We start from the raw sequence: 15,830 nt of genomic DNA on the forward strand, positions 1-15,830 counted from the left end.
CTTTATTTATATTGACAGGGGTTACATACCCCCCCCCCCCCGTTCAATGCAAGATTATTAATCAAACAATAATTTGGTGAATTTGGTGATATGGAATATAAAACTTATTTGACAGGCCGGCAACAGAACACATACTAACCAGAGGAACCCTAAGAGAACAAGAGCCCAACACAGTCCTATGTCTCATTGGGGGCTGGTGATCACCATCCTATGCATTTTCTCTGCATGTTTAGTATCATGGCTGCCTGTAGTCTGGATAACAATGAGACATGTAGGCTCTGATGACTCTTTCCTCTTCAGTTGTCTCAAATCTCCTCTCACAAGTGCTGAATAATAACTTGGAACCCTTGTTGTTTCTCAAGCACTTATTTTCATAAACCTCTTGTTGCTCAGAATGTCTCACTTCAGCTGACTTCTCGGTTCTTGATGACCCCTGGGCTATGTTCATGGTGTGAAGATCGTCCACTGTCAACCAGGTGCATGACTAGGATTGAAAAAGACTGGGGTCACCTTGAGGAGAGCAATAAATCATAGCATGTCATGGTGAATGGGGATTGTTCCCACACTGTGCTGGCAGCGGGATTGGCTTATAAGGGTATGTTAAAATAGAACATAAGCCTAATTGCTGTATGTAATGCACACATATACCCAGTGGCGTAACCAGAGTTATTGGCGCCTGGGGCAGAACATTCCATAAAGTTGTATTTTATGTTCCCGGGGACTCTTGGAGCGTTGACTACTTTACAACAGACACAGGAACCATGGCGAACAGACGTAGTCACCCCTCCAGGAGGAAGGACAGTGTCAGAGATGATTGGAGGATCTACAGCCGAGTGATACACAAATAAGATACATTGTTGTCCCATAAGTTCAAAAATATTTTTTTTTCCTTTTTAAAAAAAATATGTTTATTTATAACAGAAAGTATAACAGTACAACGAATTATCATCGGTAGAACATGACAATAATAAGAGAGTAAGAATGTAGGAAATGAACAGAAGAACACTACTACTATTTTATGACAGATAGGAGATGGCCCAGTTAACCAAGAAAAAGGAGTTGAGGGGTGGAGGTCACCGGGGAACCTGCTTGCACCAGTTCAGACTTCCATGGCATGGTTGGCACCCTGTGCCGCAGCAGTCGCTCCTTTGACCTCAATAAATACAGTGGTACCTCGCTTCATGAACTTAATTCGTTCCACGATTCTGGTTGTGAACTGAATCAAATTTCACCGTAAGGTACAATGTAAATGAGGTTAATCCGTTCTGACCCCTACGAACGTGGTCGCGGACCGATTTTGGTCGGGAACAGAATAACATTTCCCCATAGGGTTCAATGTAAATGAGGTTAATCCGTTCTGAACCATATGTACATTCGTACATTCGCTCTGCACTTTCTTTTTACCACCATGCTTGCTCTGCACTTTCTTTGGAGCCATGCTGGATTGAATAATACCGTGCAGTACTGTACGTGCTAAAAAGCTTCACGGCAAGTGTGCACAGGTCTGTCCGCGATCTCAATGGAAGCCACGACCACTTGTCAGAGCGGGAAAGATGGCCGCGGTCGTGTTCCTTACCCGATGCAGAGTTTGCTGAACTTCCTGTTCGCGAACAATTCAGAGGCGTTCGTGAACCCAAGGTACAGTATTACTTTGCATTTCTAGTTCTTATCCGCTCAACAAAGAAAACCTTAACCCATTTATTTATACAACTCGGAGAAAAGAAAATGACAATGAAACTGCCACAGGTCGGCTCAGTAGATCGGGAAGTGAGCGAACACATACCGCCACTCGCTCACTTCTCGATCCTGTCAATGCAGAGAGCCGTGACAGGGGAGGGACTGGATTCCCCCTCCCCTGTCTGATCCTCCAGCGCTGACTGGTGGAACGGATGGGGGAGGGGGCGGGTACAGCTGGCTCTGCCTCTGGATGGGCAGAGCCAGCTGTCACTCACGCAGCTGAGTGGATCTCGACATAATTGTTGGGATCCGTTTCAGCTGCGGCGTCTCCGTATACCGCAAGCTGTAGCTCCCTATATACTGAGCTTAGGGTGACGGGAGGACGCTAGTTTGTGTCCTCCCGTTACCCTTAGGAGAACTATGGGGAAAAGCCCTACCCCATAGTTCTCCTCTAATGTCTACAGCCGCTCTAAAATGTTTCTATTTGGCTTTCCCTTTGCATAACCCTTTTTTTTTTCTCTATCCAGTAACATATCTATAACTATTGGCTATCACTAATATTTTCAAAGTTTTGCTCAAGCTGCCTGTTCAAGTCAAAGTAAAAGGTTCCTTTGATAGCACCACATGCTGCTGATACTTATCATACCCATGTTCCCCACCTTCATTTTCTCCCCCATAAAATTCCTATTCTTTCTAGGTATGAGGAAACAGGTGAGTCTCACCCATTCTTTCCAAAATGCAGGACTGGGTCCTACAAAAAACCAATCCCTACGCCTATGTACTGTCATATGGGAGTGGTGGAAGGGTCTTCAAGCCTCGACAAGCCCCAGCTAAGACCCACTTAGAGCTTATACAAAGCTATTTCTAGGGAGCTGGTGGGTAAGCAATGCAATGGAGGAGCATGGGTAAGGTAAGTATCAGCAACTGAGCAGGGTAAGGTAAGTATCAGCAACTAAGAGGGCTCACTATCAATATAAACTGTTACTTTGCCCTTAAAAAAGTATGAGTTCACTTTAAGTTCAACTTTCCATTCTTCCAGTGTTTTAAAAAAAATTGCCACTGATCAGGAGACCAGACTGGACTAAAGAAAAGGAGAAGAGGATTATCAGGCACGACCAGTACCCCCAACTCATATTAGGGAATATTTGAAGCCCCATGAGAATAAAAGTCAGGTATATTACTGCATAGAAAAAGACCAGACAAGACATAGTCTGCACAGCGCCCTGATAATCTCTAACGTTGGTGGTGCCAAATGTCCCAGAACGGCTCTGAACCTTTAGGAACCGCACACTGGAAGATGTGGACATTATTGCAGCCAGGAATGCCAAAGAGTTTATTATCAGGAATATATGCATCAGTGTCAGTTTAGTCTTCTTTTGCTCAAAGTTAACATCAGATAAGGGGTTGGTTGAGTTTTTAGGTAATTCTGGACTAGAGATGAGAAATGATAAGAAGCCACCAAACAGAGAGACAAACTCTGAACTTAGTATCAGCCAAGGGACAATTTGATCAATTTTCATCTTCACCCATACAAGAATGCCACGCTGAAAATGAAGGATTTTGATGAAGTAGAAGAAGCACAGAATGGCAGTGAGCCATATGCTGGAGGTGACACCACATAAGGTCATAGAATAGACAATAAAAAACAAATTTTGGGACTGCAGCAACGATGGCCAAACATAGTTAATCAGAAAGTTTGCAGCTGACATAATGGTGAAGCACACGTTGGATATACTGAGAGATATCAGGATACAGTTGCAGGATGAAATATTTCCTTTCTTGACGCTGGTAAGAATGAGATAGAATATTATAAAAGCATTGGAGCACAAGCCAGCGACGACCTCGAGTGCTACGATCACAATACAGGCCTGTGTATTTGGGGCGGTCATTTCAAAAACGTAGGAGAAAGAGTCAGCGTTGGATGTTCTCTTCAGGAGGCAGGAGAGCTCAATGCCTTTGTCAATGTCACACTTCAGGGTTTCTACTTATATAGGAGATGCTGATCCTAACTTCAGAAGCTCTTCCCACACTTGTAGACTCTCCTCCCTTTTATGGAAATATGGATGTTAGAGTTTACAGATGATACAGTACATGTAATTGAGCTGCATGTAAAATGTGAACATTGCATGACTAACTCCATTCAAATGCATTATGCAAACTCCATAGGTAGACGTGTGACATTTCCCCCCTGTGTCATAAAAAGTGTTTCCAAAGTTCCTTTTTATTTCATAAGGCTGGAACATGAGTTTATTTCTTATTGTTGGGTTTACATGAATATGTTATGTGTTTGATCCTGGTGGAAGGTTCCTTCCAATCTATGGGCAAATATCTTGCTGCCCAACTGGGACAGGAAGTCAATGTTCTTCACAAACCACAGCAAACGCAACTAGTGGGCTCCAGAAAATGCTGCAAAAGGACCAGGGGGTCTTTACTTTACTAGCTTGTCTGGGGTTAGACTAGATAAAGATAAAAGTATTGCCAAACACATTGAGAATTCCCACTACGTAACTCTTCAATATATCCTTCCCAGATACAATCATGACAAGACAAATCAAAGCATAGAGAACTACTAGACGGGCCGAGATCTAAACTGCACTTTGGTAATCTCTTACTTTGGTATGACCCATGGTTCTTTTCATCTCATGATTGTACAGCTTGGGACTAGGGACTAGGGATGGGCTGCATGATCGAGTCAAACGTGAGTTCGACTCGAACATCGCTAGTTCATGTGTTCGCCGAACACAAACTATAAGGGTGTTCACGGTCTGTTTGACCACACAACATCTTACAAGGCAATGCGCCTTGTGAAGTTCCTTTTTATTTCTTAAGGCTGGAACTTATTTCTTATTGTTGGGTTTACATGAATATTTTATCATGCTGGAGGCATGTGTTTGATCCTGGTGGAAGGTTCTTTCCAATCTATGGACAAATATTTTGCTGCCCAACTGGGACAGGAAGTCAATGTTCTTCAGAAACTGCAGCAAACACAAATAGTGGGTGTGACGGACGCCCGTACTCAGGATGAGTATGGCCGCCGCTGTATCCTTCCTTGCTCAGGAGATATTGTAACCCGCTGATCTTTAGCTTCCAGTTTCCTAAGTCAATAGTCGGGACTCGAGTGTAGGGAGAAACAAACTCTGATTTATTGAGAAACTGTGCAACCTTTTATACAGAAAGTGATCGGATCAGATTATAATCCCATCACATCCACCCTGCCCCTCGCCCCACCCCCCCAGACACCCTGCCCTCCCTAGACATTCTGTCTGCAATACACCACAGGGGTCCACCTGCTAAAGAGCTCCAGGCAGCCATAGCAGAAGCCTGGCCAGAATGTCATTGTCCTGAGCTGCTTCAGAGTACAAAGGGAGATAACAAGGGGGGGTGCTGATAGTCTTTTCATAACCAGGTTACTCAGTATAACCCACTTACACATAACTCAACACCAATACACATTTACCTCATAAACTGATGGATATGTTGTCACAGTGGGCTCCAGCCTTAGAAAATGCTGCGGCAGGGCCAGGTTTTCTTTTTTAATTTACTAGCTTGTTTAGGGTTAGACTAGGTTAGGGTTAGACTCACATGGTTTGATAATAAATTATGTCTGTTGTGGTGGGGGAAAGCCACACATTACACTACATCAGACTATGGTATATCTACAGCACATCTAAAAGGAATATTCATTTGGTGCAAAAATGTATGAAACATTTTCCTCATTGCCTTTTTATAGTTTTGGGTTGCCAGTGATAAGTAGACTGGACGCAAACCCTAGATAAAGATAAAAGTATTGCCAGACACATTGAGAATTCCCCTACGTAACTCTTCAAATATTTCCTGGACAGATACAATCATGACAAGGTAAATCAAAGCATAGAAAACTGCTAGACGGGCCGAGCTCTAAACTGCACTATGATAATCTCTCAATGTAAGAGACTTACCTGCAGATGGACTCCTGCTCAAAAACGTTCACGCACACAAGTATGCAACTCATTGCCCAAAGTTCCTGGAAAACGCGCTTTAGGACGTGAACGCACGCGTACAGGAACGTTTATGCACAATAGTGCGCGTAGGTGAGCGTGCAGAAGCACTCTTGTTAGCGTACAGGTGCATGCTCATTAGCATGCACACTATGCTATTTAAATGGGCATGAAGCCATGACCAAGTTGCTGAGTGGTCTTCAGCTTGTCCCTGTCTGCCGTGTACTTTGCTCCTGTTTTCTGACGTTCTGTGTATGAACCTGCCTTGTGACCATTTGACTCCGCCTCCTCCTTCTGATTCTGTACCTCTGCTCTTTGATCTGCTGTGCATGACTCTGGCTTACGTCTCCTGACCCTGCTCCTGATCCGTGATTCGGCACCTCAAGATTCGGCTCCCTTTGTATGACCTCGGCTTGAACCTGACTTCCATCCTGGTCTGCCACTTGGTGGATCGCTCCATCAGCATCCTGAGCAACGACATCCAGCCAGTGCTTCCTTGGCCTCATACTTGTTGCCTGCTCTAGTTTCAAGAGGTCCCGGTGTCATCTCGGTCCTGCCGATTCACCAGCTGGTCCAACGCAGTCAAGTGCCTCCTCAAGAACTGGCCAGCCACCGGTATTGGCACCTGTGCTCCACTCTGTCCCATACATCCCCTGTCTCTGCTTCCAGAGGTGTGGGACAAGAGGTGCGGGGGCAGCCCCCTTCTCAGGTGAGTCTCCAGTCAGGTACGTGATACTCACATTGGTATGACCCATGGTTCTTTTCATATCATGATTGTACAACGTGAGACTCAGCACTGGCAGCTGTTATCATTATTGCAATCAGGATGGTAGGAAAGTCACTGTGGTCTCCAGCTTGTGATGTTCTGTGTTCTGAGGTCACGTTGGTTACAGTGATGGTTGAGTCCTGATTGAAAATACGTGATTCTGGAAATTCTCAAACAGAGAAACAATTTCTACAATTAATATCAACAAAGGTATCGTTTGGTCAATCTTCATTTTCACTAATGTACCCCTGTACTCACCCCCCCAGGAAGCATCACATGCTTTTTGAGGGGACAAGATGGGGGCAAGAGGCTCTTGCCCATCAACATTTAGGAAAAGTGCCTTGAGAGGGAGAGAATCTTTGCCACCCCTGATTGCAAGATTCCCACCCATTGTCAAAATGTGGGTGGCCTGGTATTTTACAGGAAGAAGCGCACAGTCTATCCCTTTCCTGGTCACCCAGGCCTCATCTATGGCTAAAGCTCTAGATGAAATTTTAGTGCGAGCGGCTTGCTGTTTTTCACCTTTTTCTTTCTTTAATGTGTACTGTCACTATTAAAGGACTACATTGTACTGTTCGGTAACACAACATGCATCATTATGACACTGATATATCTCCCCCATGGCAGTGCCAGCCCCTCATGCCATTTTTTCATCAGTAACTTGCCGTAAAGGTGGCCTGAATAAAATAGTTAGTCTTGCCTCCCATAGAGTTCATCGGGGTTCAGGGCCAATTTCAGGGTTAATGAACAATGGTAGGTTTGCAGAGTCCAGACATATTAGTTCATAACTACTTCTGACCTACTGACTTTTACCTTCCTCTCCCCTGCCACTTGGGTTCAACTTTCTGGTTGCCAGTCGGTGTATATAATAATCCGGCCACTCGGTGTATATAATAATCTGGCCACTCGGTGTATATAATAATCCGACCACTCGGTGTATATAATAATCCGGCCACGCAGTGTATATAATAATCCGGCCACTCGGTGTATATAATAATCTGGCCACTCGGTGTATATAATAATCCGACCACTCGGTGTATATAATAATCCGGCCACGCAGTGTATATAATAATCCGGCCACTCGGTGTATATAATAATCTGGCCACTCGGTGTATATAATAATCCGACCACTCGGTGTATATAATAATCCGGCCACGCAGTGTATATAATAATCCGGCCACTCGGTGTATATAATAATCTGGCCACTCGGTGTATATAATAATCCGACCACTCGGTGTATATAATAATCCGGCCACGCAGTGTATATAATAATCCGGCCACTCGGTGTATATAATAATCTGGCCACTCGGTGTATATAATAATCCGACCACTCGGTGTATATAATAATCCGGCCACGCAGTGTATATAATAATCCGGCCACTCGGTGTATATAATAATCTGGCCACTCGGTGTATATAATAATCCGACCACTCGGTGTATATAATAATCCGGCCACGCAGTGTATATAATAATCCGGCCACTCGGTGTATATAATAATCTGGCCACTCGGTGTATATAATAATCCGACCACTCGGTGTATATAATAATCCGGCCACGCAGTGTATATAATAATCCGGCCACTCGGTGTATATAATAATCTGGCCACTCGGTGTATATAATAATCCGACCACTCGGTGTATATAATAATCCGGCCACGCAGTGTATATAATAATCCGGCCACTCGGTGTATATAATAATCTGGCCACTCGGTGTATATAATAATCCGACCACTCGGTGTATATAATAATCCGGCCACGCAGTGTATATAATAATCCGGCCACTCGGTGTATATAATAATCTGGCCACTCGGTGTATATAATAATCCGACCACTCGGTGTATATAATAATCCGGCCACGCAGTGTATATAATAATCCGGCCACTCGGTGTATATAATAATCTGGCCACTCGGTGTATATAATAATCCGACCACTCGGTGTATATAATAATCCGGCCACGCAGTGTATATAATAATCCGGCCACTCGGTGTATATAATAATCTGGCCACTCGGTGTATATAATAATCCGACCACTCGGTGTATATAATAATCCGGCCACGCAGTGTATATAATAATCCGGCCACTCGGTGTATATAATAATCTGGCCACTCGGTGTATATAATAATCCGACCACTCGGTGTATATAATAATCCGGCCACGCAGTGTATATAATAATCCGGCCACTCGGTGTATATAATAATCTGGCCACTCGGTGTATATAATAATCCGACCACTCGGTGTATATAATAATCCGGCCACTCAGCGTATATAATAATCTGGCCACTCGGTGTAATAATAAGGTCTTGTAGATATGATTATATTTGGTGTGGATGAAGGAAACGTCTGTGTGTGGTGTACGGCGTCAAAGTTCTCGTGCTTTGTAGAAGATATATATATATATATAATAATTTGGTTTTCTACGTTTCTCATTCCAACTCCAAACAAATGTCACCTGCAGTCAAATCCCGGGCGGGTTTTGTTACATTCGGCTGATTTGACTAAATGTAGACTTCAGCTTTAGAAAAGGGAAAGCTGTGTGTATGTGTATACATTATATATACAGTATATGGAGAGAGAGTATACAAGTATAAAATCATGGTGACGTTTCCAGACGCAGAGATCTTGTGATCAGTGAAAATTGGGAAAATTGTATATTTGTGTATAATTCATGTCTTGCTTTGATGGGTTCAGCTTCCTCCCTGTTCTGGTTATAGATGATCTCTGAGGTGGAATCATTCTAATCTCCTTTTTCTTAATTATTATTTTTTTGATTGATACTTTTTTATTTTGAAAGATTCAAATACACATAAAAAAACCCCCAAAAGAACACGATAGTATTATAAATGGAGCAAACAGTCGTTCTGGAGACAATAATCGATATTTTGACCGTTACATGAGAAGTCGTATCCATGTTGTCATCAATAAAGGATATTATTGGCTTATTGGATCATGGTCCATGAGAAATTACATAGCATTTTGCAGGATAGCTACGCAGAATTTGAAACAGTATGGGAGCATTGGTGAAATACCAAGAGATCTCAAGCGCACATACCGTGTTTCCCCGAAAGTAAGACCTACCCCGAAAATAAGACCTAGCACTATCTTCACTATCTACCCCAAAAATAAGACCTAGTTCGGTGGTAGATCTCATATTACAGACATCCCTGAAGATAGTGCTAGCCGCAGCTCCCTCCCTCCCGCTAAAATTAGAACCGAGTGAATAGAAGTCCTTGGAAGGCAATTGTAGGCAGGGGCCAAGTTGAAGGCTAATATCACAACTAGTTCTCCCCTAATTCTTTCCTGGTGATAGCTTTGATGTTCCACTGAAGGGTGGGAGAATGCGGGGAATTAAGGCTGTTTTGAAAATGTTGAATTTTCTGTTTTTGTTTTGGGGTTTTTTTCCCTTTTTGTTGAAACATATGTTATAAATCTGTTTTAAAACTTGCTATACCTTATGGAAAAAAAATAAAAACTTTGAAACTCAAAATGCTTTTCACATTAACAAAAAAAAAATAAAGGATATTAGCTATAATCATCTTACAGTCAACATGTCTTCTACCTAAAAAATTTTTTTTTAAAGCTTATAATAACAGTAGTATTATATATCTGTACCATAAAGCCTTCTCATATCCATTCACTGAGAAAGAGAAAGGAAAGAATAGGAAAATAATCTACTGAGTTTCCTTGAAAATAAGACCTACCCCCGTAAATAAGACCTACCCCCGAAAATAAGACCTGGTTGTGACCATTCCCGGTGGCGGCATAAGGGGGAAACTTGAAGAGCCGCGGGAGAGAATCAGAGGTGCCAAAGAAGCTGGCGCTGGAGGAAGCGGGGCGGCAGCGGAGGGAGCAGAGCCGCATAAGCCGACGCCTCCTCTATAGCCCCGCCTCCTGTCACAGGCGCAGTGATACCAAATGCATTCCGCCTGCGAGAAATCCATAGTGAAAGCGCGCTTTGTACATTCTGGTTATCAAAATGCTCTTGGAAAGGTGCGGCACCCCTGATTGCCCTGATCACCCTATTCTTAACTTTGCCATTTTGGATTATTTAATTTGGATTTGCATTAACTTTGGATCGTTATACATTAAAAAAAAAAAGTCCTACCCCGAAAATAAGACCTAGTGTGTTTTTTTTTGAGCCACAAAAAAATATAAGACAATGGGGGTGATTTACTAACCTAAACACACGCACGCACCAGGTGAGTGTGCATTTTTACACAGCAAAACAGTCATATTTTCGGGGAAACACGGTAGAAAAGGTCATTCTGCCCAGGGGTAGCTCCAAAATGAGTCACTATAGAACTTAATATTCCTAGTCCGGAGGTCAGATTGCTGGAAGTATCTCCTGTTCCTCCCATATCTCCCATATTAATACTCCTATTTCTGATAATACGACCATTATTAATTCTTCTAATAATAATAATAATAATTCACTAATGCCATGAGCATGTGTCATGTGATCTTTGAAATGTTGACAGGAGTAACGCCAGGCTGTGGAAGTATGGAGATTGTTTAGATCACTCAATGATTTACACACCATCCAGGGTGTTATATGTGTATGCATATGATCAATTTCTGGGGGGCTGTGAGCAGCGGTTTTATACTTTATGAGCCCTGCGAAGGTTTCCACTATGGAGGAGATACTTATCATCACTTAAGAAGCACGCTCACACCTTGTGACTTCCTTCTTTTATTATAAACTTGAGTCTAAAGGCGCCCATACACCTTACAACCATCGCAAGACTTTTTTCTTGCGATGGTTGTAAGCTAATTAAAAGCTCGTACGATCTGCCCATCTTGGACAGGCAGATAGTACTTGCGATCATCGAAAGCCCGCCCCGATGACTGCAATGAGGGGCGGCCTTTCCGATGACTGCAATGAGGGGCGGCCTTCCGATGACTGCAATGAGGGCTGAATGCAATGCTAGCCTGCTCGTTCGTCAACTACGGAACAGGCGTGCGCACTCCGGCCTGTTCCGCAGTTTTTGAAGGAGCAGGCTAGAAATCCGCCGACAATCGTACGATTCTCGGCAGGTTTTCTAGCATGCTCCTTCGACAAAAGACGTGCGACCGTACAGTAAAAACGTTTGCACGCCTTCCATACACCTTGCGATTATCGTACGATAATCGCAAGGTGTATGGGAATAAATCATAACAAACGCATACAAATGTGTCGGTGTACATTCGTCACGTTACCGAGCACGGGTGTCCCAACGCCACGTGCAAGTGCCTATACTGGTGAACCGAATATGTGACCACACTGCAGATACCACAACAATCTTTGTAAATAATAGTTTTAATGGATATAGCAAACCACAAAAACACAGGCAATCCCACCACCACCCGCAAGAAACAAATAAGAACCACACTATATACAACCGGCAAGGGCCAGGAGCCACAGATCGGGAGAACTCAGGGGTACGGGTCAGGAGTCAGGGTCCAAGGCAGAAACAGGATACTGGTAACAGGATATGGCAAGCAGGCTTCATTGCAGGGAGAGGTTAAATACCCTGCCAGAGCAGCATCAGGTGGCGACTAATTGCCGGCAGACCCCTGCAGGCGAGCGCTGGAACTGCAGGATCAGGTTGCAGCTCCAGAGTGGCAGCCGGAGGTGCTCTGGTCCCTGACAACATTGTACAATTACACAATCTCTTCTATCGGAAGACAGCTAATATTCTATCTATCCGCAGGAAGGGTAGTTAGGGAAAAACTGGAAACTGCACGCTGGAGAGGTTAACATCGGTAGTAGTAGAATTAAAAGAGAACTATGGGGTAACCTTTCTATACCATAGTTGTCTTTAGGGTCACGGGAGGACATATACTAACCTCCACCCGTGACCCAAAGCTCAGTATATAGCGAACTATTGCCCGCTATATACTGAATGCGCCGCTGCCAGGGAAGTTCCCGACAAAACCATTGAGTTCCACCCAGCTGGCTGATTGACAGCGGGATCTGCCCCCTTCCCCATCTGTTGCTCCAGTCAGCGCTGGCGGAACGGGGAGGGGGGAATCCCTGCGGGGAGCGGTGACTGACAGTCTCTCTGCCGGGAGATGATCGAGAAGTGAGCGAGCAATGGTATGTGTTCTCTCATTTTACAATCAATAGAGCCAAATTGTGACAGTGTCAATGTAACACATCTGCTCTAACGATGAGGATGAGTGTAAATCACTCACCTCATAGTTCTGCTTTAATGGAATCACTACTACAAAGAAGGATCAGTGATTATTTAAGCAAAAACTGGCTGAACCCAAAGCAGGATGGCTTCTCTGAGGGCAGACCAATTCAGGAATCTCCAGAAACAGAAAGTCCTGATTCCTCTATATAGATCTTTAGTTATCACTAGAGGGATCCCCAGCAGGAGGAAGGAGGTCCTGATCCCTCTATATAGATCTTTATTATCACTAGAGGGGTCCCCAGCAGGAGGAAGGAGGTCCTGATCCCTCTATATAGATCTTTATTATCACTAGAGGGACCCCCAGCAGGAGGAAGGAGGTCCTGATCCCTCTATATAGATCTTTATTATCACTAGAGGTACCCCCCAGCAGGAGGAAGGAGGTCCTGATCCCTCTATATAGATCTTTATTATCACTAGAGGGATCTCCAGCAGGAGGAAGGAGGTCCTGATTCCCCTATATAGATCTATCACTAGAGGGGTCTCCAGCAGGAGGAAGGAGGTCCTGATGTCGCTATGTAGATCTTTAGTTATCACCAGAGGTATTCCCTGCAAGAGGGCAGACTTAATGGAACTCTTGGTCTTTTTGTGCAGTCACTCTTCATGTTTCGATGCTTCAAAATGTGAATGTTGTACAACTACATTCACAAGCATTATGCCAACTTCATTGGTAGGAGTACACAAATGCCACCCGATATCTGCATAGCAAAAATGTCCAAAGTTTTCGAGAACCAAGGCTTTAGAGGGTCCATCCACATTCTGGGCAGGCATGAAGAGGGCATGAAAGCCAGCTGCCACTGGACGTTGGATCTGGATTTAGTTCTTTAAAATTGAGCTTCAGAATATTTACAATGAAAATCAGTTCCTGGCATCTATATTCCAATCAAAGCATATGGGGGGAGACGCTACCCATTGGAATGAATTGTACACTGTTACACAACAGCGTACATGTAGGAGAAATTGTTTATATTTTTGTCATTGGTGAACAGTTTACATGAAGGTGAACATTTTTCTCCAAGCTTCACTGAGTTTGGGATTACCATTGATTAGGAGAATGGACTGAACCATTGAGAAAGAAAAAATGATCGTCGTACACATCCAGTACTCCCAACTCCGATCTGCAAATACTTCCAGTGCAAATACAACCATGACCAGGTAAATCAAGGCATAGAGAACTATGAGGCAGGCCATGTTCTGCACTGCACTCTGGTAATCTCTCACGTTGGTGTGGCCCATGTTTCTTTTCATACGATCATTGTGCAGCTTGAGGGACACGGCACTGGCAGCTGTTGTGGATATTGCAATCAGGAATGGTGGGGAAGTCACTGCAAGGACAACGTTCATGAATTTCAGCCTCAGCTTTTGTTGGTCTGAGATCATATCGGTTGCAGTGATGGTTGAGTTTTTGGATAATCCCTGAGTGAAAATATATAATGCAATAAAACTCTCCAACAGAGAAGAGGTGATCGCAACGAATATCAACAGAGGTATCATTCTGTCTATCTTCATCTTCATCCATGCAAGAAATGAGGACTGGAACTGAAGGATTTTTATAGAATAGAAGAAGCACAGGTCAGCAGTGAGCCAGGAGCAGGAGGTAATGCTGCAAAATGTTAAATAGGTTAAAATGCCTGAGAGGTCGGTTACATTTAATGATGGCCAAAATAAGGTCATCAGAAGGTTCACAGACATCACAGTTATGAAGCACATGTTGGAGACATTCAATGCAATAAGGATATTGTTGTATGGTGCAATATTTGTCCCTTTACAACCAGAAAGGGTGAGAGAAAATATTATAAAGGCATTCGAATACACGCCAACGATGACCTCCAATGCTATGATACCGAGACAAACCTCCAGACCCGGGCTGTTCATTCTGTTCTGATGAAACTCAAAGACCTCCAGTCGCCTCAGAATTTTTTTTACTGGGTTGAGTGTTTTAAGTTGTGTCTTCCTTCAGAGAGATCTTCCATCTGCTTTAGACTCATAGATCCTCATGTTAATAACTCTTCCCTGACCATGTCAATTACCCCTAAAGAATCCACCCATCAGATGCCATAGTTTACTCCCAACCATGATCATTTTCGTGACCATATTAAAATAAATATGTCTAATGGATTGAATTTGAATGCATGCAAAAGAATGAACAATGAGCTGGAGAGATCGAATGACTGAATTCAAATACAGTATGCAGAGAACCATTACCCCGACGACTGTAATTCTATATGTGGCCAAGAAATATAGAACGTAAGACACACCTGCCGGCCTATTCATTTAATAGATTTGTTTTTATTTATTTATTTTTATTTTATTAATCCTAAACCTGGAACAAAACAGCTACAGTACATTAGTATGTTATTTTATGCTGTAACAATACACAGAATGCGTAGAGTTTCTATACCAGCCGTTCTCACCTAGGGTTCCTCATGGGGTTGATGAGGTTCCTTGAGCAGAGGCAAATTGTTCCCCCACCTACACTAACCACCAATGCAAAGGGGCAATTTTCCACTGGCCACCAATATAAGGGGTCATCACAATTGTCACTGTCTGCCTTCTCTCCTGGTATTATTTTCACTGTAATTTAATTTTGGAAAATAGTTTTGTTGATAACATCAGGTGAATATTAAAAATAAAATCCCTCCCGGTATTAAATACTCTAGGACAGGGCTCAAAATTTCAAGTCCTGAGCTACTAGCCAGGCCTTAAGAGTTACTCGCCACCAGTCGCCCCACCTGACCCCTACCATGCCCCGCCCTTAACTCCGCCAGGTCAGTGGTGTGACACAGAGAACAGAGATCAGTAACAATGCAGAGTGCAGAGGCCAGTGGTGTGATGCAGAGTACAGAGGACAGCAGTGTAATGCAGAAAAAAGCAATGTATCCTCCATGTCCCAGGTGTCCTGCTTCTCCCGTGTTGTCCTTCCAGCCAGTAGCAGCTCTGCAGTCTTCCTCCCAGCCTATGGCAGCTGAGGTGGGCGGAGGAAGCTGCAGGATCCGGTGTTCTATCGAAAGCTCCAACTCATTGAGATCTCCAACTACCTCTGGTGCTCAGAAACACTGGAGCTCTGTGCAGTGAGCTTTCGATAGAACACCGGAGTAAGGACAGCTACAGTGCGGCACTGATTCTACTCCTTCAACAGCAGCAATCGCCGTGTCAGTTCTCTCTTCTCATCAGCCGCTGCCGCTATAGAGCGGCCGAGGAGCAGCGGTGTATTTAGGTTTCGTGCTGCCCTAGGCAAGA

At 43.7% G+C, this 15,830-nt stretch overlaps 1 protein-coding gene across 1 annotated transcript; it reads right to left on the bottom strand.

Annotated features, from left to right (window-relative positions):
- Window positions 1-13,580: 13,580 nt before the first annotated feature.
- On the bottom strand, window positions 13,581-13,970 carry LOC108802302 (taste receptor type 2 member 143-like). Its single transcript, XM_018574169.1, has one exon. The coding sequence runs from the start codon at window positions 13,968-13,970 to the stop codon at window positions 13,581-13,583; it is 390 nt and encodes a 129-aa protein (XP_018429671.1).
- Between the last annotated feature and the right edge of the window lie 1,860 nt (window positions 13,971-15,830).

Source organism: Nanorana parkeri, unplaced genomic scaffold, assembly GCF_000935625.1.
Source record: "Nanorana parkeri isolate BGI_ZX_2015 unplaced genomic scaffold, ASM93562v1 scaffold2786, whole genome shotgun sequence".
In the NCBI taxonomy this organism is placed as follows: domain Eukaryota; kingdom Metazoa; phylum Chordata; class Amphibia; order Anura; family Dicroglossidae; genus Nanorana; species Nanorana parkeri.